This window comes from Sander lucioperca, chromosome 21 (genome assembly GCF_008315115.2).
Source record: "Sander lucioperca isolate FBNREF2018 chromosome 21, SLUC_FBN_1.2, whole genome shotgun sequence".
In the NCBI taxonomy this organism is placed as follows: Eukaryota; Metazoa; Chordata; class Actinopteri; order Perciformes; family Percidae; genus Sander; species Sander lucioperca.
Window position 1 is genome coordinate 22,993,410 of NC_050193.1, and position 25,364 is coordinate 23,018,773.

At 39.0% G+C, this 25,364-nt stretch overlaps 1 protein-coding gene across 2 annotated transcripts; it reads left to right on the forward strand.

Moving 5' to 3' along the window:
* The first annotated feature begins 27 nt into the window (after positions 1–27).
* LOC116063958 (splicing factor U2AF 65 kDa subunit-like) lies at positions 28–20,716 on the forward strand. Of its 2 annotated transcripts, XM_031318995.2 has the most exons (11): positions 28–870; positions 4,788–4,962; positions 6,025–6,128; positions 8,029–8,180; positions 8,298–8,414; positions 9,674–9,812; positions 10,406–10,485; positions 14,665–14,787; positions 14,864–14,950; positions 18,575–18,817; positions 20,382–20,716. In XM_031318995.2, the coding sequence occupies exons 1-11, from the start codon at positions 822–824 to the stop codon at positions 20,511–20,513; spliced, it is 1,401 nt and encodes a 466-aa protein (XP_031174855.1). In that variant the 5' UTR covers positions 28–821; the 3' UTR covers positions 20,514–20,716. The 2 variants fall into 2 exon arrangements, with proteins under 2 accessions (XP_031174855.1, XP_031174856.1); XM_031318996.2 differs by lacking the exon at positions 14,864–14,950.
* Positions 20,717–25,364: the final 4,648 nt, after the last annotated feature.

Below are 25,364 nucleotides of genomic sequence, written 5' to 3' on the forward strand. Positions count from 1 at the left end.
GGCGTACAGTGAATTGACAAAAACTTCATGTATGAAAATTGTGTACAAACAAAGCAGTTGTTCACTATTTCTTTACTTTTGCAGCTATGTAAAGGTGGTTGTTTTTGTGTGCGTTTGTATGTAAATTTCTTTACTTTCAACACACTCATGATTTAAAGCCAGAAGTCTTAAATCTAAGATCTTAAATATAAATCTTCTTGATTATTTTTTTTTAATTAAAAAAACAGAATTTAATTAATCTTATCTTCACGCTCTTCTTAAAAATATTCTTTATCTTTAATTGTGTATTTTATATTTATTTTTATTTTATATGCATTGTTTCTTCCCAACATTTGAATTGAAATGCAGGTCCCAGTATTTTCCTAGCCTACATATTCAAGATTTGCATAGAGCTGCATTAATTAAACAATAAGTCAAATGACAGAAAATGAACATGAAAGTAGGCTAAAACATCTGAATACTTCTTCCACCACTACATATTTCAATCATTCTTTGTAACATGTTTGAGAAGTTGCCATTCACACCCCTCACCTTTACTGTCTTGATTATCTTCATTGTATTTTGTATATAATTGTGCTGCAACTGATACATGATGTAATGATGTTAATAAAAAGGCAAACATTTTGTTACCTAAAAACTCCGTTAAATGTAAGTGATTTTATTTTGACGGTTTTAACCGGATGTTGTATATACATTAACTCCACTTTGACACCGGGGAGATTACAGTGGGTTTGCTGCACTGACAGCGGGCTGGTTGGTTTATCCTTCCCCTTAGACGAGACAGACCTGCTATATTTTTATACACCGAGACAACCGGCATAATGTCGGATTTCGAGGAATTTGAGAAACAGCTCAGCGAGAATCGACAGGGTAAGTATTAACTGTCTGTCTGTGCCCCAATTTGGTCCCCAAGCTAGCATAGTGCGTAACGTTAATGTTAGCTCCCCTGATATTTTATGAATGAATAACCCGAGCTGACAGCAACTTTAGCGTGTAGTTTTCGACAACATGACTCAGCTAATTTATGTTAGCATAATTAACTTAAGGTTAATGATGTCCATAATCTCATCCTCATCCTATAGCCACTACAAAGCCCTTGCTAAACCTTACATGCATCACTGAACGCAGTCTGGCTACAGGGTAAGCAGTGAACTTAACGTTACCTGCGCTTCTCCTGCGCGAGACAGCTAGATGCGAAACCACATTAAAATGTTGCACCTTTTAAATTGTTATCCTCTCCTGCTAATATACATACAAGTAAAAATTACTTACTATGCCATTTGGCGAATCAATATCATGTACTTTTCAATTCGGCATACATTATTCATTTTTGCAACACATTATGGGTACAATTAATACAAAATCTCACATCTGATGTGTGTTAGTCCCCTGATGATAACAGCAACAACGAAGGAAAGTTTCACAGTGTTTCACAGTCATGAGAAAACACTGAGCAGATACATACAACTCAAGTAGAGCTTAATAATTAGTCAATAAACTGCATAGAAAGTCATCAGAAAAACATATTAGCCACTAATAGATTATAGATTTAGTAGTTGGTAAAGCAGAAACGCCAGAAACATTCCCGAATCCATCTCCTCCAATGTGAGGATCCTGCTTTTCTTTGTTTTATGTGATAAAGAACTGATTACAGTATATTCGGCAAGGCGTTTAAAGTAAGAAAATTATTAATATTAAATATGATTTTTTTTTTTTTTTAACATTTAAAATGTCAGACAGACGGATAAATTAATTGGTATCTACTAACCAAGACAATATTTGTCAAAACTAACTGATAATGGAAATAAATAATAAACTAAGTACAGTGAGGTGAAGAAGTAACTTACAACACAAAGAAAGAAATTAAGAAAAAGAGCCATACCACATATAAACATTTGACTTTGACATTTAATCTGCGTGGAGCCACTGTGTGGATCAGATTTACACAGAAATGAAGAGTGCCTCTTATTGATTTGTTAAACGGTCTTAAGTCATGTTCTGCCTGATGTACCCAAGAAGAACAGCCACATTAAACTGTCAGATTTCTCAAATAAATACAGTGGTCTGTCTACTTAACAAAGGAGACTGGAGGGAATCAGAGCATGTTATTAATATAGAGAGGAGACTTTGTTTATGGTAACACTTTATTTTCCTTTGTACGATAATTGTTTTTTGAAAATGCAATTGCCTGCAGCGAGTGCCATGAAATAAGTCCAGGTACAGTAATTACAGCAGGAGTCATTTCAAGGAAAAAAGAATCAGATATATTAATTAAACATTCACTGGGTGATTATGCAGAAAATATTTGTATAATAATCATAATCACCTGTTAAGATTAGTAATACTACATACTAGGGCTGCTGCATCGGTTGTTTTTAATTTTCGATCAACCTGCAGATTCCTTTTTAGATTTATGATTGATGAATTGATAAATCAATGAACAAAATAGCGTAAAAAAGTTAAAAAAAATGACCTGCTCCAAATTCCTAAAGCTCCATCATAGTCAGGTTACTGTCACATAAAACCAAGCAGAAGATTGAATCAGATGCTTCACTTGAGTATTACAGTAGCTGCAAAACCACAATGTAGAAATACTTTGGTAAAAATTATACATTAAAAGTAAAAATTGTACATTCAAAGCATTCAAGTGTTTACTTGAGTGGGTATTACTTGCAAAATGTGCATAAAGTTTTAAAAGTAAAAGTACTCATTATAGAAAAACGGCTTCTTTCAGAATGTTATCAGTGTTACTTCAAGGTGCTGATTATGTATTATTATTATTATTATTATTTTAATCTCATATGCACAAGATGATGATATGTGATATCTTGTCGCACAAAATATAGGCTAGAAAAAACTACAGGAGATATCCTGTTAGTTATAGACTTATTGTCTGTTAACCCTAGTCTTTATCCACAACGTTCCACTTCCGGGATTGCTCCGTTGCCGCCGGATGTCCCTCATTTCGGCCGGATGTCCGTCACCTTCTGCTTTCTTTGTGTTGGAATTCTGAACTCCGGTGGATTTATGAGGACTATGGAGAGGTGAAGTCCCTCCCCTTCCGGTGGACCTCATGGGACCTTAATTCGGAAAAAAATATGAACGGTAGCGAACGGGGAGAGACAATTTTTTTTTTTATCCCGTTTGAATTGAGCCATGGGTTACAAATATGATGTTCGTCAATTTAAAAGCTATTACATTTTTTCAACTGAAGAAAGTCTTAGTTTGTTGTAGGTTTGTCGTATGACCACTTAGTTTTGTGTGAAACCGCTCAGTGAACTACATCTCTCGTCTCCCACAATTTGCGTCACCTTGCGTGATGCTCGGCTCGCTCGCTCGCTAGCTAGCTAGCTTAGCGCTGTTCCACAAAACATGTAACGTTAGCGTACCTGATATGTTTTATCCAGTGAAGTTTTATCAGCAGAGAAGCGAAAGAATGAGTGTGTGCGTTACGTCCCGGTACCAAACACACAGACGCCGTAGCTTCAGTGAGACGTCATCCTTTGAAGTGTGTAGTCTTTCTAATTATGTATTTTCACAGTCTTATACTTCAACAGTTTAACAATAAACTGAGACATTCTTGACATGCAAAATTATCTTTTAAACTGACGAACTTCATACTTACAATGGCTCAACGGGATCAAAAAATAATTTGTCTTTCCCCGTTCACGACCGTTTGTATTTTTTCAGAATTAAGGTCCCATGGCGGTCCACCGGAAGGGGAGGGACTTCGCCTATATGGTGAACTGCTCCTCAGATCTCTGCAGGGTAAATCCAGACAGCTAGCTAGACTATCTGTCCAATCTGAGTTTTCTGTTGTGCAAGTAAAACAACCTTTGAACGTACACATGTTCCACCAAAACAACTTCCTTCCCGAGTCCATTTTGCAGCGGCACCGGCATTGTGTCCGGGGCTTAGCGCTGACCAAGACGATTGTGATTGGTTTAGAGAAATGCCAATAAACCAGAGCACGTTTTTCCCCCATCCCAGAATGCTGAACTAGCCAGACCCTCCTTCGCCGCGCCGTGGAGGAAGGTCTGGCAATGTGAGACTAAGTCGACCCTAACAGAGAAGCAAGGTTTAATCAGCCACATAACTGAAAACACCTGTGTGGGTGTGCAGGGCCGTTGCTCTATTATAATACATACTATTTTATGTTTTTATCATATGTTTTGTGTGTAAAATCAAAGTCAGTATTGCTGTTAAATAAATGAAGTGGAGTAAACAGTACAATGTTTCCCTCAGAGATGTAGCGAAGTAGAAGTATAAAGAAGCAGAAATTGTTGCCGATTAGTTTTCTGTCAATCGATTTATCAGTTGATCGTTGCAGCTCTTCTACATACAGTATTATTTATATATAGGGCTGGGCAATATATTGATATTAAATTGATATCGTGATATGAGACGATATCGTCTTAGATTTTGGACATCGTAATATCGTTATATATAAGTGTTGTCTTTTCCTGGTTTTTAAGGCTGCAGTACAGTAAAGTGATGCAATTTTCTGAATTCACCAGACTGTTCTAGTTGTTCTATTATTTGCCTTTACCCACTTAGTCATTATATCCACCTCAATGATGATTATTTATTGAAAATCTAATTGTGTAAATATTTTGTGAAAGCACCAATTGTCAACCCTACAACATCGTTGTAATATCTACATCAAAAGGTATTTTGCCAATGATATCGCCATTATATTATCTCTATATCGCCCAGCCCTATTTTTATATTTCGGGTATTTTATTGGCAGACGTGTAGCAGCCTAATTATTGCTTGCTGCTGCACAGAGAGAGAAAGAGAGAGACACAAAAAGAAGAGTCGCAGTGCATCTCCTGGCCGAGGCGACAAGCACCGCAGCTGGAGCAAAGACCGAGGCAGTCGCAGCCGAGAGAAGAGAAGCCGCAGCAGGGACCGGAAAAGCCGGGACCGCCGGAGCTCCTCGCGGGACCACAAGAAGCACAGGTCGGTGGCTCACTGCTGCAGGGTTTTATTTTCGAAAACCTGTGTGTCATGGGACCATCCCCATCGGCTGAGACTCCATGTACTATATTCCTAAATATTGTTTGTTGTAGGACTTTTTCACAGCTCACATTTTGACTTGTCATTGTAGAAAAATCACCGGTGTCACTGATAACATTAAACCTGCGATAGCTGCGATTAAGCTGTAAATCTATTGGTTGAATGTAACTGAGTACATTTACTCAAGCGCTGTACTTAAGGACAAATCAGAGGTACTTACTTGTACTTGATTCTTTTTTCTTTCAGCTTGAATTACTTTACGAATAAAAGGTACTCTGAGCGATGTTGGGTGACGGCACTTCTTGTTGACGTTCAAAGTATTGTCAAACAAAACGAGGCTCCTCCTCCCGTCATCCCGTCCACTCTCCCTCCCTTCTGCACACTAACCCCCCAACCCCCACCCCCAAATCCTTCTTGTCGGTTATTGGCTGGAACGCTTTTGTTGTCGTTTGTGGAGCCTGGGCTGTCTACAGAGACCGTGTTTTTTTTACAGTGTGTTCAGGGGACAGGCAGTTTGCGGATAGTGAGATGTTTGCTGTATGTGACAAAAAAAATGTACAGCTGAAACGATTATTTGATTAACAACTAGCAACTGTGTCGATAATTATTGCAAATATTTTTAACGCAAAAACGTTTCATGGTTCCAGCTTCTCAAATGTGAAGAGTTGCTGCTTTTAATAATGTTAATAATTGTAATGTATTAGTAATAATGTTGAGGTTTGGACTGTTGGTTGGTCAAGACAAACATTGTGAAGGTGTCACTTTGGGCTCTGGGTAATTGTGACAGCATTTCTGACCATTTTCAGAATTTTTAGAAACCAAAAAATCAATAGATTCATAACCTCTTTGCTAAGATTCAACTGTGAGATTAGCAGTCGAATCAGGCTCCTTCGATCGAAGCATTGAATATTCGACTATTTGCGGTCACCCCTACTTTTTACAGCTCTTTTTTTAGAGAAATCATTTCACATAAGTTTCAGGTTTTATTTTGTCTCTTCTCTGCAGCCACTCTCCGAGGCGAACAAGGAAGAAAAGGACCTGCAAATATTGGGATGTGCCTCCTCCTGGTTTTGAACACATCACACCAATGCAATATAAAGCTATGCAAGGTACCTATCATGTTTGCTTTTTGCTTTCTTAGTCCCTGAGTCAGACATCTTTAGACCTAGCAAGGAGCATTAAAGTTTTTTTTTTAAATTCACCAAAAACGTCCAAATTCATATTCCTTCGTGGAGCCAATGTTTTTAGATTCACTTTCTACTTACACTTAAACTTTCCAAGGATATCATAGAAAATGTGTTACTTACAACTTCAGAACTTGCCTGAGAATCATGTTTTTAAAGGAACACGCCGACTTATTGGGACTTTAGCTTATTCACCGTAACCCCCAGAGTAAGACAAGTCGATACATACCCTTCTCGTGTCCGTGCGTGTTGTAACGCTTCTCAGAAAGGCTTGCTGCAAAGCAAATCACTCCGCCCAAGTAGCAGAAGTAGCAGAGCTTCGCCTTTCTGAGAATATAGTTCCCAGTTTGTTTACGGTTAGAAGATGGCTGTGTCTCATGTTACGTGGTTTTTTGTACACGCTGTGACTATACAAATCACAACATGTAAATAGGAACATGTTGGCATTATTTTGTCACTTATTCGGAGCAGTAGGCTAGTTGGAACCAGTTACCTGCAGGTTCTGTGCTAGGCTAAGCTACCGGTGGAACCGTCAGACAGCGTTACGACACGCACGGACACGAGAAGGGTACGTATCAACTTGTCTTACTCTGGGGGTTACGGTGAATAAGCTAAAGTCCCAATAAGTCGGCGTGTTCCTTTAAGTTTTCCTCAGTATCAAAGTAATCCAGTGATAGCTGTCTGTGTGTCGATGGGTACGCTGCAAACAGGAACTGGTAATAGATCATTCGGCATACTTTTAATGGTGCCTCAATGGTATCCTGTATTAGACCATTGCGGACAATGTTGCAAATGAATGAGCAGGTCGGCTTCATGGCTATATATTTTTATATGACTTTTGAATCAATGCAATGATGTATTTTTTAATTTATCTGATATCTAATCTACTGGATTAGCTACAATCAGACTGTCCACTTACTGTCTGGTTATTTTGCCCATGAACAGTGTCTCAACTGATTTTCCAGAAAACTAAAATAATAAATGATAATAGATTAAATAAAATTACATTTATTGTGCTAGAATATTTAATCCATATCACCCACCCTGAATTTGCAGGGTCTATTAGTACTGTATATATATATATATATATATATATATATATATATATATATATATATATATATATATCACAACGTTTATGCAGGTGTTTTCTTGGCGAGAAAGTAAACCTAACAAAAGTAAAAGTTGAGATTTTTTATTCTTTAAAGCAGAGATCTTCAACAGGGGGTCTGGGACCCCTAGTGGGTCCTCAGAGTCACTGCAGGGGGGGGCTCCAAATGATTGTCAATTTTGTGAAAGTTTTTGTCAAAAACTAATATATCTTAACATGAATCCAACATATTATTAGCACATATAAAACAGCCTTTTTGTGAAAAAATATTAGTGATAGGCTTACTGGCCTATAAGTAAGGTAGTCACCAAGGCAGCCATCCACAGATACAGCTAATCCTAAGGATTCACTGTGCCACAGGTTTAACATTAAAACATGATTTATTAAATCTTGCCAACAATTATTATTTTGATTGCTTAGTATTCTGTGCAATAAAAAGGTATGTATAAAGGCTGTAGGCCGCCCACACGTTATAGGTCCAGTTTAATATGCAACTTAATTGTATACAATATATGTAGTAGGGGGTCCCTGCTCCGTGTCTCATAGTTAAGGGGTCCTTGGCTTAAAACACGTTGAAGACCCCTGCTTTAAACAGAGAGCAACAAGTCAAGAAAGTCATTAAACTTGTTGATACTTGACTCGAGTTAGAAACCGATTTTTATTCACAGCCTAACCAGATCTATCTGAAGTTTCTTGTTGTGTTCTCTCCTTCAGCGGCCGGGCAGATACCAACGATAGCTCTGCTGGCGACGTCCACCACCACCGGAGTGGCTGCAGCTCCAACACAAGTGCCCGTAGTTGGCAGTCAGATGACGAGACAAGCCAGACGCCTCTATGTTGGAAATATTCCCTTTGGAGTAACTGAGGTAAAGTCTCTCTTCTTGCTCTTTTCTTTGACTTCCTGTTTATTCTGTGATATTTATACCAAACACGGATATGTTCATGTTGATTCCAGCCATGCTGTTTGTTGTCTTTCTCTTCAGGAGTCCATGGCAGAGTTCTTCAACGCTCAGATGAGGCTTGCAGGACTTTCACAAGCCCCAAGCAACCCTGTACTCGCTGTGCAGATTAATCAGGATAAAAACTTTGCTTTCCTAGAGGTAGGTGCTGTAATGTATACTATTATACCGTATTATATTGATATTCCTGCTGCTACCTTTATAAAGTCAGTATTCAAAGAATAGTTTGACATTTTTGAAATAAACTTATTCTCTTTTTGCCAATTCTCTTTATCACTCTCATGTTTGTCTGTTAAGTATAAGGGTTCAGCCAGTAGCCGGTTAGCTTAGCTTAGCATAAAGACTGGAACCAGTGGGAAACAGCTACATGTAGCCTGGCTCTGTCCAAAGGTAAAACAAATCAACCTACCAGCATCTCTAAAGCTCACAAATTAACACCTTATACCTTGTTTGTTTAATATGTATAAGAACTAAAGAAACAGACAATTTGCTATTTTACAAGGACTTTATCTGATTTTTATAGCTCTTTTATTTCACAGACACAACGCACAACCACAACCTTTTTACACTTTGTTTTTTGTACAGTTCATCTGAAAAGCAAACTACATTCAGACTTACATTTGTTTTGTTTTCATCACAAAGCAGTAGGATACATACCCTTCTCATCTCCGTGCGTGTTGTAACTCTGTCTGACGCACCCACCGCTAGCCTCGCTTAGCCCAGATACGGCTCCATCTAGCCTACTGCTCCCAATAAGTGACAAAAATATGCCAACATTTACCTATTTACATGTTGTGATTTGTATAGTCCCAGCGTGTACAAATAACAAGGTCACATGAGACACAGCTATCTTCTAACCATATACAACCATATAACTATATTCTCAGAAGGCGAAGCACTGCTACTTGGGCGGAGTGATTAGTGCAACACCTGAAAAGCATCGTTGTTCCTCTGCTCCTCACCACGGGGCTTCTCAGGTGGTGCGAGCAAATCACTCCGCCCAAGTAGCAGTGCTTCGCCTTCTGAGAATACTTCCCAGTATGTATATGGTTAGAAGATGGCTGTGTCTCAAATGTATTTTGGTCTTTAAAGTTTTAGAAAGGAAAACAATTGTAAACTTCATTCATGTATAAGAAATGCAGAGTCAACAACCGTTAAAAGAAAGAGCAGACATGATAAACAACAGTTACAATGTTTAAATAATTAGAAAATGGAATAACAATAAACCCAGTGCATTAATACATTATCCAGGCATATTAAATGTAACTCATATTGCTTTTTTTAAGCCTGTTATCATCACAGGATTTTTTTTTTTTCTTTTTTTTTTTTTAAATATAATCTGCAGATCTCAAACACTGTTGTTGGGACACCAGAACTCTCAAAATGATTATTCTTTCCAGTTTCGGTCTGTAGATGAGACGACGCAGGCGATGGCCTTCGATGGAATCATTTTTCAGGGTCAATCACTGAAAATTAGACGACCTCATGACTATCGGCCTTTACCTGGCATCTCAGAGCAGCCGGCTTTCCACGTCCCAGGTTTGTTACTGAGTCATATTTAAGAGCCCCTATTTTACTCCTTTTCAGCGTAATATTTGTACTCTTGGGGTCTACTAGAATAGGTTTACATGCTTTGATGTTCAAAAAACATACTATGTTTCTCATACTGCCCATTGCTGCAGTGCCTCCACCTGAAACACTCTGTCTGAGCTCTTGGCCCGCCTTCCTGAAAAGCCCAGTCTGCTCTGATTGGTCAGCTGGCCCACTCTGTTGTGATTGGTCAACCAAATTCAAACAAGCCACTGGGCGGGCTGTGCTTGCTCAGGCAGCACCTATGGGCAGCACATATGAAAAACTGTCTGGCATTCTCAATCAGTGACATCATTAATTGATGGAATTTCAAAGGAATGTGTACGAGACGTTTTCAGGCAGTTAAGAAAAAGTGCTGTCTGTGGGAGAAAAAGCTCCATTTGGAGTTAAATGTGTTTTTTTGTACTTCAGACATCTATTACATACAAAAAAACTATATAACACACTAAGAGATAAAGCATAATAGGGGCTCTTTAAGTATTGACACATTCTAATATGTGATATCAAAAATGTTTTCTTTGCTTGTGGTTTTGCTGTCGTAGGCGTCGTCTCCACAGTCGTTCCCGATTCCCCCCACAAACTGTTTATAGGAGGCCTGCCAAACTACCTTAACGATGACCAGGTATTTAACTGAAAACAGACTGAAAAGGTGCACTCATGTTTTTTCTATTTTTCTCTCACTTGCTGAGGGTTTTTTGTCACACTTTAAACATGCTCAAAATATGTTTTACATTTCTTTATGACATGAAAAATCAAAAACTGTGTTTTGGTAGAGAGAAAACAGAAATCTTCCAAAAAAAAAAGTAAAATAAAGCTGAATGTTTATCAGAGCCAGAAACAGAACGTGACCCCCAGAGCATAAATACATAAAAAAAACTATTTAACAATTACACAATATAGGGAAAGTAGTTCATATTTAATGACTTGCATTCATAAATATGTATCTGCTATTTTAAAGTATTCACAATGGACAACTTCTACAGATAATTAGCTTTTTATTTAAATATTTTGCTAAAACTAGCTTATCTTAAACAAACATTAATCATATCATGTCATTAATCGTATCTGAATATTATAAGGCTTTTTGTGACTAAGTAAACTCCTTATACCTTTCTCATGTTAAGCATACTGATTAAAGAAAGGTAAGCAAAGTCCAGTATATTTACATAAGAGCCTGATAAACTGCATTTATTTCTGTGTGGTATTAAGGTCTGAATGTTGCTCCTGATTCATTTGAGTCAATATTGTCAAAGGAAAAGTCCACCTTAAGAAAGCAGGATGTTTTATTTTGAAAAGGAGTGTGGCTGTAACACATCCTATAGTTCAGTAGCTGTATGATTAGTTGATTAAATGTTGACTAGCAGAACAATTAATTGACACCATGATAATTAATCATTGAGCTGAAAAAAAAATTGATTAATTGTCTTAATTTATTTCGTGTATATGATAACAAACATTAGTATCTTAAAGGTCCTATGACATGCTGCTTTTTGGATGCTTTTATATAGGCCTCAGTGGTCCCCTAATACTGTATCTGAAGTCTCTTTCCTGAAATTCAGCCTTGGTGCAGAATTACAGCCACTAGAGCCAGTCCCACAATGAGTTTTACTTAGAATGTGCCATTTCTGTGTCTGTAGCTTTAAATGCTATTGAAGAGGAGAGAGGGGGGGCAAGGTGGAGGGTGGGGGTGTGGCCTTGACCAACTGCCATGCTTCGCTTGTTTTCAAGCCATGATGTCTCTCTCTCTCTCATGGGCTGGCCAAATTCTCTGTGCGGGCAAAGCAGAGAAAGGGGAGGTAACCTTTCCCCTTATGACGTCATAAAGGGAAGATTCCAGATCAGCCCATCTGAGCTTTCATTTTCTCAAAGGCAGAGCAGGATACCTATCACCATTTCTAGCCACTGGGGGACCATAGGCAGGCTGGGGGGAACTCATATTAATGTTAAAAAATTGAAATGTTAAAGTGAAATTTTCATGCTATGGGACCTTTAAAGTTTTGGTCGGACAAAATAAGCAATCTGATATAATTATCTTTGGCGTTAGGAAAATGTAATTGCTATTTTTACTCCATTTTCTTACGTTTTAGGGACCAGACCATTTATTGATTGATTGAAACAAAAAATATTGGCAGATTAATCGACAATGAAAGTATTTCTTAATTTAAGCCCTGATTGATCAATTGTATAAGACACAAATTCAAGAAATAGTTTCTGGTTTTAGCTTCTCAAACGTGAATTTGTTGCTTTTCACGGTTTTATATCGATGCTTATTGGGTATCTTTGGATTTTGGACAAAACAAAGAGTTTGGAAACATCTTGTGATGGACATTTTTAGAATGTTGTTTTATTGTATTATTTATTGTACTTTACAAACCAAATATGAATCAGCTTAATTGGCCAAGTTTATGTTAGGGTTGGGCGATATGTTAACATTTTCCAAGTGGCCACCGTCAGCCCAACTACTGGTGATTGCCAGCAGTTGTAGCAAAATAAAATGGCAAAAATCAACCAAAAAAAACAACAACCGGTAATGTACTCGGCCAATCGTCGATAGCTGACATATTTGTCCAATAGCTCAACTCTAGTATGTGTACGCATACAAGTAATTTGACTACACACAGAGTTCCAGTGTAATGAGATAGAAATAGACGTATAGCTACAACAACAAGCTGAACAAATAAACACAATTATGTACATACTAGTAGGTAAAAAAATATATGCATATATAAATATACATAAAAGGGAACAGTGACCAACAACATACAATATCAATATACAAGTCAAGTGTTCCTGTAAATTGTAAACCAAATCCAACATATCAATGTTGTGATATTTACCATTATGTAATGATCAAGTTTTTTTTTTATTTTCTAAACTCCCAAATATTGATTTCATTATCGGCCTCAAAAATTCTGTATTGGTCGGGCCAAACTTGCAGTCCTACTCTGCACCTACTGGGACTGAGTCAAATAAATTTAGACGGTTGTAGAAAGGGCTTAAAATCAGGCAGGTTGAGGGAAAGTGGGAACGCACAAAACAAGTCACAAAAAAACTCCAGAAATACATTGAACATTGGAAATAAATCATAACTAAAAGTATAACTATATGGGTGGACTTTTTCTCTGAGAATTTAAAAAGTTACAGTAAATATTTGGACATAAATAGGTTTCACTCACGTCTAATACTTTGAAGAGCAAAACAGTTTCACAGCTCCAACTGCTCTCAGGTGAGCAGACGGTGTAAACGTTTAATAAATTTAAAGGGTTAGTTTGGATTTTTTGAAGTGGGATTGTATGAGCTTCTTATCCATAGTCAGTGTGTCGCCTACAGTAGATGGCAGTCCAGCAGGTAGCAGTACCCACACGGAAGCTAAGCAATGTACTGCTGTGGACATGGGGGCAGCAGCTAAATGTATTTTAGCCACCTAAAAAAAATCTATATTCTTTTAATTGTACGGTATATTTAGAATATTTGCACCGCTTTACCTTGCTGTCAGACAGTCATTTCCAATGGGAAACTGAAGCTGTTACATCCATCTATGTTTTCTTCAGCGTACACTTAAGCTGATATAGATTTTTTTTTTAGGTGTCTAAAATGCCTTTAGCTGCGGCCCCCTGTCCCAGCAGTACATTGCTTAGCTTCCGTGCCGGTACTCCTGTCTGCTTCTCCAAACTGGGGGCGTGCCGACTGCCATCTACTGTAGGTACATACACTGACTATGGATATTTACCTCATAAAACCCCACGTAAGAAAATTCCAACTATCCCTTTAACTCTAACTGTCCATTCTGTCTTATTGATTCTAACTAGCTTACAGAGCACATGTCGCCTGATGTATATTATTCATTGACATATTTTTATTTTTTAATACTTGCAGTCACTTGCCACTGCGTTGATACTCACAGCTCTTTCATTTTTGTTCCCCCACTTTGTCCCCAGCTAGGGGCCTGTAAGATCGTTAAGTCTGCGCTCATAATTTGTTCAGTAGTACTCATCTACTGCTGCCATGCCAACATGTAACACAAGGCAAGTAAGACATTCTGGTCCTCACACGGATACACTCCCAGCCAGCAGGCTCCCTTACTGGCTAGTTTCTGTCTCCCATCATGCTTTTGGAGCGCGTTTACGACCAGGGGATTTTGGGGGTTAAGGCCTGATCATTAGACTTGGGGATGTTGTTGTTGAAAGTGGTGGTGGTGGTGGTGGTGTTTTTTTTTTTTTTTTTTTGTATTTTAATGTAAAGGTAAGAAAACATATTGTCCAACTGCCTGTAGCTCGAAAATACAATAAAAGTCAATCTTTAAATCTAAATAAGAGTTTTTATTTTTTATTTTATTTGCACCATTTACCGCTGAGCTTGTCGTAAAAAAATAACTTTGAATATGAGATTATTATTACTCTTTTGGCATCATTTGCATATTTATACCTACTGTATGTCTCAATAATACTTTAGAAAATCTCAGGAAGTTATTTTGTTGATCCCTCAGATGTAGCTCAGTTCCACATCATCAGCTCTTCACGTCTTCCTAAACCCTCAAAAGACATGAACGTTTTTATGCACTGCTGTCTCTTCTTTCTTCTTTTCATAGCAATGCAAAATCTGTAAAACACAAATTGCACAAACAACCAAAGCAAATTCTATTTAACTGCATACATTTTGTTTCCAATAATCATGTTGTTAAATGTACTGTGATGTGATGATTTTAGGTATCAAATGGACATTTAGAATTCACTCTGTATCTTTCTGCATGTTCAATATGAATTATCAGTCTCATATCTCGTCGTTTGACTCTTCTTTGCAGGTAAAGGAGCTCTTGACATCGTTTGGGCCTCTCAAAGCGTTCAATCTTGTGAAGGACAGTGCCACTTCACTGTCAAAAGGTTACGCCTTTTGTGAATACGTAGACATCAGTGCCACAGACCAGGTAATGGTGTGATCAGGTGTTACCCTTATTAACTGTGTTGTTCGTTACTTTAAGATCTGTGTGTTTTCTCTGTCAGGCAGTTGCTGGGCTCAATGGGATGCAACTGGGCGACAAAAAGCTGATAGTCCAAAGGGCAAGTGTGGGAGCTAAAAACACCAATCCTGTGAGTCCTTTTATCTTCCTTAAAGATCACAGTAGGAATAGCATAGGTGTGACAGTGAGCCTGCATGTACAACAGGGAAATAATCAAAATCAGAAAAGGTTTATTGCCACGGTAAGTTCAGCTATGTATGTGGAATTTGCCTTGGTGGTTGGTGCATACACACACAAACAAACATATTAAACATAAATAAGAAATAAACAATAAATACAGAAACAGAAACAAATATATACAAAATAGCTGTTTAGCATAAGTAAAAGGAGGCTGAATGGGTTAAGTGCAGAATACAAAAAATGTATAGTATATGCAATGGGCAGATCCAGGATGTAGGTTGATGCAAAGTGTAGTGACTAGGGATTGGGTGGGGTTAAGAGTCAATGTCAGTGGGGGTCCGGGGCCTTGTTAATGAGAGGGATCGGCTATAATCTTTCCTGCTCGCCTCAGCGTCCTGGAGGCGTACAGGTCCTGGAGAGACAGCAGATTGCAGCCAATCACCTTCTCAGCAGAGTGAATGATACGCTGCACTATGCCCTTGTCCTTAGCAGTGGCAGCAGCATACCAGATGGTGATGGAGCAGGTGAGGATGGACTCAATGATGGCAGTGTAGAAGTGCACCATAGTCTTTGACAGGTTGAACTTCTTCAGCTACAGCAGGAAGTACATCCTCTGCTGGGCTTTTTTGATGAGGGAGCTGATGTTCAGCTCTTACTTGAGGTCCTGGGAGATGATGGAGCCCAGGAAGCGAAAGGACTCCACAGTGTTGACTGTCGAGTCACCCAGGGTGATGGGGCCGGTGGGGCTGCGTCCTTCCTAAAGTCCACAACCATCTCCACTGCGGTCAATCTCCCACCTGTAGGCGGACTCATCCCCACCAGAGATGAGTCCAATGAGAGTGGTGTCGTCCGCGAACTTCAGGAGCTTGACGGACGGGTGACTGGAGGTGCAGCTGTTGGTGTACAGGAAGAAGAGCAGAGGGGAAAGGACGCAGCCTTAAGGGGAGCCGGTGCTGATGGTCAGAGAGTCAGAGAAATGTTTCCCCAGCTTCATGCGCTGCTTCCGTTCAGACAGGAAGTCTGTAGTCTATATCCACGACCTTCCACTTCCAGGATTGCTCTCGTTCTGCCGGAAGTTCCGCCGGATGTCCCTCTTTTCGGATGTCTGTTTTTGGATGTCCCGTTACCTTCCGCTTTTTTTGTGTTGGACTATTGTTGACTGCTCCTCAGATCTCTGCAGGGTAAATCCAGACAGCTAGCACGACTAAAACAACCTTTGAACGTACACGTTCCACCAAAATAAGTTCCTTCCCGAGGCTATTTTGCAGAGGCACCGTGGCTCCACTCTGCGCTTAGCACCGCCCAAGACGATTGTGATTGGTTTAAAGAAATGCCAATAAACCAGAGCACGTTTTTCTCCCATCCAGGAATGCTGTGTGGACTAGCCATACCCTTCTCCGCAGCGCTGTGGAGGAAGATCTGGCAATACGAGACTAGGAAGTCTGTGATTGACCTGCAGGTGGAGTCAGGCACATCCTGGTATTTCCTGTGATTCCTTGTTTCCCTGAGAAAATAACTCTGGGAACCCAGAGTTTTTTTATTTAAAGTTTCCCAATTAAACAAAACCGTGCTAATAGATATTGAGAGTAACATAAAGTTCATTCTGGAACAAGCCTGTTACATTCAGGCTTATTTACATTTTCGTCCGTATTTGTGCTCGTTTTCTGAAATCTTACAGATACGGACAAAATGGAGCAGGGGCCGTGTATCCAATAGTTCAAGTGATAATCGTCCGTCGGACAGTCTGGCGAGGTCAGTGACTGGAGTCTGTTCGGTGTGTATCATGCCGTCGTCCATCCGAGGGGCTGTCGGCCTTCATTTTGGCAGATTTGACATGTATAATCGGCGGGGCGGGCACTGCCGGCAGTCAGACTCAAATGACCCATCTGATTGGTAGAGTGCTAACCCGGAAACGGGGAGCAGAATGAGCGTGACAAGAGTCTCTCAAAATCTGACGAAAATCTTTTAAACTGACCTTTGTCGATCTGAAATGAAGACAGATTCAGCAACCGCATGGCCTATTTCTCGCTTAAAATGTTTTCAGAAACACGTTTCTGTGAACTATTTTAGTACAATATGAGATTGTATTCTGAACAAGCCGCCGTGACAGTCTGTCTTTGAATTTCCAGAGAAACCAGACCCACGTGACGCATTGGTCCAATCAGCTGCCGGTTTTCATTTTTGGCCGACAATACAGATTAGCGTCGCCTGCTGTAATGGAGACGTATTACGTCTCGTCGCTTTGGTGTGTTCCGAGGCACTTTTTTGACCAACTCGGGGAGACTGATCAGTCCAACTGCCTTTTCTGCCGATGGTCGGCCGTCTGGTCTGTGTTTCTGCAGCTTTAGAGTGCTGATCGAGCTGCATTTTTCTGTCCGAGCCTGACACAGTTAAAATCTCGGGGGTTTTTTTTCTTCATACTAATGACACATGTACATTTGTTTGTGTGGAAAGCCCGCTTTTATTAAGCAACTGCAGGAAGGCATTCGGAAATGTCAACAGATGAGCGCATCAGCACAAATGGGGCAACAAGCGCACGTTAATAAGCTGTTTAATTTAAAATGTTCAAGGTGTTAACCTTTCCTGATTGCTTCGTTTCCGACCGTGGTCAGAAAACCAGGGGAGACTCGTTACCTCCAGGGCCGACGTTACAAAATGAATAACGTCAGGGTTAAAATCCCGTTTCTGGTGAGCAAATGAATGAACTTGGCTTTGGCCGCACACACTGTGTACAAAGCTTAAACTTATTCCACCAACTCTGCTCCGGTTGCATACAACACGTCTTCTTCCTCTTTCTCTATCTCTCTTCTGCCCACTTACCACACACGCACACGCACTGAGCTCTCTTAAAGGAGCCGCAGCACCATTTTACAACAAATGCCTTGTCGCGCTGATGTGACCGAGCCCGACCCGAACCCGAACATCATTTCTAAATATCTGTCCGAACCCGGCCCAGCCCGTTGGGTACCGTCAGGTCCCGTCGGGTCCCATCGGGTCCTGTCGGGTCCCGTCGGGCTCGGGTCGGGTATCCCCACTCGTGTGTGTGTGTGTGTTTGTGCGTGTGCGTGTGTTTGTGCGTGTGCATGTGTGTGTGTGTGTGTGTGTGTGTGTGTGTGTGTTAGAGACTACCATATGTACTGAAACATTGCTGCCTTTTCTGTGTGTGTATACTGAAGTAAATTACACTGTTATGCTAAATGGAATATAGCCATCACTAATTTCATTATTTGTACCTGTATTTTTACTACTGTGACTTGTCAAATGTCTGCTGTTAAAAATATCTTTTAGTATAAAACTGTAAACAAACAAGCTTGTCTCTGGAGCTTCTACACTTTAACAATGTAAAGACTCACAGTGGCAGATGGTGGGAGTTATAGGTCAATGGAAAAATTACTTCCAACATGTTTGTCCTCTGAAGGAAGGCCAAATATCTAGTAACAGGCAGAGGGGGGAGGGCAGGAAACTGCAGGCTTTATGGAAAATACATTTGTCATAAGACTACGGCTGAGAGTCTGGAACTTTTTTGTGAAAAACAAACTGAAGCTGATGTGTGTGACATCTCCTCCACCCCCAGACCTCCATCATAGAGACCCCTGTGACGCTGCAGGTCCCCGGGCTCCAAAGGCTGCAGAACTCTGGCATACCCACAGAGGTGCTGTGCCTTCTCAACATGGTGATGCCCGAGGAGCTGGTGGACGACGACGACTACGAGGAGATCTTGGAAGACATCCGCGAGGAGTGCTGCAAGTACGGCAGCGTCCGCTCCATCGAGATCCCCCGACCTGTCGATGGTGTGGAAGTCCCCGGCTGTGGAAAGGTACAAGTTTAGACTTCATTGTTTTCACAAAACACAGATTATGTTAAGATGAATTAGCTGCACAAAGCCAGCTGAGCACACAGATTTCAGTTTGTCCCATTCTAGTCTGCCACACCCCACTTTGTTCTCTCCTTTATAAGGCATCAACATGACCCCTCAAACCCACCATTAACTGAGTTGTTATTGGCCTTTGCTTTAAACTCTCAAGCTGGAAAAACATGGTGGAAAATGTTGTCAAAGTTCTACTTGATTACACACCAAAACAGTTTCCGAATAAAGTAATACGTATGTGCAGTAAAATTACATAGTAATATAGGCCATGCCAAGTCTAAAATCTACTAGCAACCACAGGTCAAAGCATTTGTATCTTTGTGAGGATAGAAATGTATGCTCAATTAACATTTCTATTGTCATTTTAAACAAATGCTAATAGAGTTTCCAAAGTAAAATGGTTCTGCTATTGTGTATGTTTTACAAACATTACAAGTTCATATTGTGTCCTTTTTTATAAACCGGTAGCTTTCATGACAACTTTTGAGGCTGTAGCCCCGTTTGGGACTGTCTCATGTACTGCATGGGACACAGTCCTAGATGTATCTCATAGAAAGCTCATGGAAGCTGCTGTGCACTTTAAGGGAGGTGGGGAAGTTAACCATTAACGTAACGTGTCATACCAACCAGTTAGTCTCCATTCTTCAAGTCTTTTCTCTTTTGAAACCTTTCTAAATCTTTTTTTTTTTTTTTTTTTCATTTTTCTTGAAGAAAGTTAAACTGAAAAGAAATACTAATCCACCCATCCTTCCTTCCTTCTTAACTCCATCCACCGGGCTGCCAGACATAGAAAAACTACATATAATAAACAGGTAAACAAGTAAGCTGAACATCTTTCTAGGACCGCGACTAACGATCATTTTCATTGTCGGTTAATCTGTCAATTATTTTCTCGATTAATCGATTAGTTGTTGGTTCAATAAATGTCAGTAAATGGTGAAACATGTTGTGTTTGTCAGTGTTTCTCAAAGCCCAAGACAACGTCTTCAAATGTCCTTTTGTCCACAATTTAAAAATATTCAGTTTACTGTCATAGAGGAGTGAAGGAACTAGACAATATTCACATTTAAGAAGCTGGAATTAGAGAATTTTTATTTTTTTCATTAAAAAAAAACAACTATTAATCGATTTTCACAATAGTTTGCGATTAATTTAATAGCTGACAATCTTTGCAGCTCTACATGTTTCTCACAGACAGGTTCAGGGAAGGGGCTGTGTGCTGCTTTTTAACGGAGGTGGGGAAGTTAACCATAGGTGTATTTGTCGAACTTCAACAAAGTTTGTTTTTGAGTGTGGAATCAGAATCAGAATCAGGAAAAGGTTTATTGTCAAGTACTTGGTCCTGATGGGGCCGCAACCTTCTGTCAGAAGGGGAGAGGTTCGAACAGTTTGTGTCCGGGGTGAGAAGAAGCTCTGAATGAGTGTAATATTTCAGTGTGCATACATATGAGATCCTCCTCATCTTCATATCGTTCAGGAACTGACCGACCCTTTTTTTTTTTTCTTCCTCCAGATCTTTGTGGAGTACGTTTCTGCTGCAGACTGTCAGAAAGCCATGCAAGCTCTCACCGGCCGCAAGTTTGCCAACAGAGTGGTGGTCACCAAATACTACGATCCAGACATGTATCACAGACACGAGTTTTGAAAGTACATACGAGTTCTGTTTGTGAGCTCGAGTTGAGTTCAGTTCTGTTTCTTTACTCTTCTGAATGTTGTGAACGCGTCCAAGAAAAGACTTGTTTTATTACATCATCGACTTAACAAACTGGACTGCAGTGTGTGTTTCCTCACTGAATATCTAACTCCCAGCTTTAGCTTTAACACCCACACCGTGAACTGATCTCATTCTGAATTTCAAAAATATTGTAGTATCCATTACATTGGTAGAAGAATGAATGTGACATGTATCTTACCTAAACTAATACTGCCTGACAATGCCAGAGTAGCTGTCTTATCGAGTATGCACTATATGAGAAAAAAACTGTCAAATGTTTAGACTTCCCTCCTGAGCACAAACATTAATTTCTCTGTTTTAGATTTGAGAAGCCGCTATAAATGATGTGGCTAAGAGACAAAAAAGTTTTTATTTATTTATTTATTTTTCCAAAGTAATATTTTGATCTATACGTCGCATATTAATGTTCATTAAACATGTATGATTACCTCCACTGCTTACTTTTTTTGTCAGAACGGCCTCAAAAATCATTTTGCAAAAATGAAATATTAATATCTAAAAGATAAAAAATATATTAAATCGGTCATGTACTCTAGAAGCTACATGACTTACGATCATTTTCTTAATTGTAAATGTTTTATCAAAAAGCTTCTCCCCCAGAACAGCGATTGTACTGGATTGTGTATTTGATTTCAAGGAACTTAAGGATTTTTACACTCGAGTAGTCTTGCTTTACCTAGTCTATATTTTTGAAGTTCCACTTCAATTCTGCCGAATGCATGTATTTTCCGTTTCCTTTCCGCTTTCTTTGTGTTGGAATTTTAAATTCGGTGGAATTATGAGGACTATTGTTGACTTCTCCTCAGATCTCTGCATGGTAAATTGGGACAGCTAGCTAGACTATCTGTCCAATCTGAGTTTTCTCTCGCATGACTATTTTGCAGTGGCTCTGTGCGAGGAGTTTAGCACCGCCCATGACGATTGTGATTGGTTTAAAGAAATGCCATTAAACCAGAGCACGTTTTCCTCCCATCCCCGAATTCTATGTGGAGTAGCCAGACCCTCCTTCAGTGCGCTTTGGAGGAGGGTCTGGCAAAGCGAGACTATGCATTACCAGACCTATCTCCACAGCGCTGCGTCCGATCTATTATGGAGTAGGAGGAAAAAAACACCCTGGCTTGTATTTCTTTAAACCAATCACAACTATCCTGGGTGGCGCTATGCCCTGATAGCAGAGACAGCAAGAGGGGAGGAACTGGATGTCAGGCTTTATCCCAGCAATGTACATCCTTTGAGCCAGACCAACAAGGCAGCCAACGTTACCTGAGAACGCTACGAATTACATAACACCAGAGATGGTTTAGAACCGAGACGCACCAACTCAGAGTAATTACCTGTATCTGTGCCACGCCTCTTTAGGAGACTAGCTGCAGGTCCTGAGTGTGTTGATTCCAATGGGAGAAGTGAACGTGATCAGAGATTAGGACAGATTTTTTTGCCCCATAGTCACCAAACTAAATGTTGGAGCCATTTTTCACAAGCCACATATTTCCCAGACCTTCTGAAACTAATGCATTCCAGGCAACCCGTAACCCATGTTTTCACAACCTTCTACCCGTGAAAGTGCCCTGGAACAGCAGTCAAACCCGTAATTTACTACCCGTGAACTTGTACCAGATCATTGTACTCCCAGTTACAGTTTTTGACGTCACACGCACACATAAACAACAATGGCGACCCCTGTTGATGCCGTACAGACGCCGTGATTAACGGTGAGAAATAGAAATAACTAGACATAAAGAGCCAACGTAAAGTAATTCCGCACATTGTAATCAAAACAATACACATACGATTGTGTAGTACTACAGGTTATGTTTATTAAATGAAGCCCAAAATATGTCGCCGACTAGAAATCACTAGTATCAGCTAGCGCTAGGTAACATCAATGAGGTAGCTGCTAGCTAACGTTAACGTTAGGTAGCCTAACCTGAACCCTCAGTCAGTGACTTTGCCTGGAACGCTACCAAGTCGTGAGTCGTGACTTGAAGTCGTAACTTACGGGCTAAAAATTGTGTCTGGAACGCAGCATTACACTGTATTTTTTACAGACGGACAAATCAGGAGAAAATTTACTTTGTTCAAGACCTGTTTCTGTCTCAGGAACAAACTCTTGCGAGATCTGGCAACATGGATAAACTAACGTCAACTAGCGTTCGCAAACGCCCTAACAAAACTAATTTTTGTAATGCCAAATATATCTTTTAGCTGTGTAAATATCTAATGTTAGCAAAAGAAAATAATAAATTGTGCAAATATAACTTTTCATCCATCCACACAACGATCACTACACTTTCAAACGAGGCCACGCCCCTTTAAGAGACAGGAAGTGTGTACCGTTTCATTCCATTGGCGCAGTGTGCGCTCTCTTTAGGTATAGAGAATCTTTGATAATACATCGGTGGAAGTCCCGCAAAACTTTATTGACATAGCAACATTAACTAAGGGGGCGGGGCTTAATGAATGTTGTGTCCATCTAGCTAACTAGCAAAAGTCCACAATTAGTTGTCAAAATCAGAAAAACAAAATCAATCTGTCCTAATGGTCTCATTGAAAAAATAAAGCATATTATGCACATATATAGAAATGCACCTTTATGTTTTGTAAATGGCACAGTAAATGTTTTTTAAGTTTTATTGTTTGTTTGATCTTTTGAAAAAAAATAATTTATTATAATAATAATAAAATATGATAACTTTTATCTGCTTGAAAAGTGCAGGCACAAATATCCAAACAATTTTGTCCGATATTGGGATGTGAGAAAATATGCATTTTAACGTCAACTGGTTTGCACATATACAGCAAACAATATGTTCTGTTTCAAAGTAAACAAATTGTATTGTAGTGTAATAGTAAGTTGGACATATCAACTAATAATAAACAGCCACTGTATTTTATATGTTTTTGGATGGCCAAACATTTAAAAAAACTTTGAGTTTGTACAATCCCTGCCACTGCCATTGCCTTGAATAAATGCTTGCATCCACTGTCAGCCTGCCTGTGTGGGCGTCTTTTTTCGGCATTATCTGATTGCATCAGCTGTAAGTGGAAATATATATACTGTATTCAATGTGGGGGAAATAATACAAATATGTATTCAAATTCTTAACTTTTTCTCCACAGATGTCCCTCTATTTTCATTTAGTTGGTAACATATCGTATCTCTATTTTTATACACTGTTCAAACACCTCTAGCACCATGTAATGCAATAAATACTACTCTTGTGAATTTACAAACTTGGCTGTGGATAATGTATATTATATACACCACTATTGCTTTTACATTTTTTATTTTGAAAGGTTTTACCAGAAGTAACAATCTGTGTGGTGGATAACACATTAGAATCACAACTATTGATGTGTTTTATTTTGAAAGATTTTACCGGAAGTTTTTTTAGTTACTGCAACACATTTTGTCAATGTTAGTGTGATTATTACAAATTACAACAGTAACGTTAGTATTGGTAAAACCTATATCAATACTAAACAATTTTATTCAAAATGTTATTGTTGTGGATACTGGGTTAACCAATACATAGGCTACTACTTTTTTAATGTTTTGTCTACCTACATTTACAAACTTTGCTGCCAGTATAATATTAAAAATGCTTTTAGTTGTTTAATTTTGAAAGGTTTTACCGGATGTGATAGTATGTCTGTTACATTTGGCCAGCGAATGTCTTAAAAATAAGGACATATAAGGAGTCCGTAGACGGCTCTGATTTGGCTTTAGTGCTTTAAATAAGCGTCCACTGCCCTCCAGTGGCCACAGTGAACAGCTGCAACACAACATTATTTGTAGGTGTTAATCAATCAATATGTACAAATATTTATGGTGCGCTTATTACAAATAACAAGAATAACGATATTTGTAAATTGTCATGCTAACATGCCTAGTGGAATTGACAGTTGACATGAGTGCATGTGGAATCCTGTGTTTTCACTGCCCTCCAGTGGTCATATTGAGGAACTACTTCCAGGCATGACATGTCTTTACAATAGCTTAGTAAAGAATAATAAATATAAGTGACCAAACTACAGCTAACTGCAATCAGAAATTAATAAAATTACTTTACATTTCTTATAGATATTTATTCTCACTATCATTATCGATCTTAAGAAGTATTAATATGGTTATTAATAGGCATGTTATTACAAATATTAATAGTTTTTATCCTTATAATATACATGTTGTCATCAAACAGTATGAACCTCAGCATTATACAATGTATTACAACAGCCCTGCAGCAAATACTGTTTGCTGCCCTCCAGTGGTCGCAGTGAGAAACTGCAACACTACATTTAACCTGTAGCTAGTCTGTTACACTACATTACTACTTTTGACCTCATATTATATTTTATATCCCATACCATATTATACTATATTATACCACAATATCTTAATATGTTTATTATATTATCTGCATCATATTTATTTATGAGTATAAATACTACTACTGTTTTATAGTATTCTTGTGTAGCTGTCACAGTAGATGTCACTTCACTTAAGACAGTATAATATAAGTACTGTTCTTGCCAGTGTATCGGGTACACTATGCTTGCCTTTTTTAAATTTTGAGTTTAATTACTGTTGTATAGGTTCTATTTTTTTTAATCTATTCTCATTTTATATACCTCTAATTATTTATTTTCTACTTTTCTCTATTTATCTGTAGATTTTCTTTGTCATTGTGCTGCTGCAACATGGGAATTTCCACTCTGAATCAATGAAAGACTATCTTATCTTATTTTCTTTCATCATAT

Bases quoted from the DNA above. Each gene is read 5' to 3' on its own strand.
- LOC116063958 (XM_031318995.2), top strand. From the start codon at position 822: ATGTCGGATTTCGAGGAATTTGAGAAACAGCTCAGCGAGAATCGACAG. The intron at 871-4,787 runs GTAAGTATTAAC...GCTGCTGCACAG, and splicing joins GCTCAGCGAGAATCGACAGG to AGAGAGAAAGAGAGAGACAC. The intron at 4,963-6,024 runs GTCGGTGGCTCA...TCTTCTCTGCAG, and splicing joins CGGGACCACAAGAAGCACAG to CCACTCTCCGAGGCGAACAA.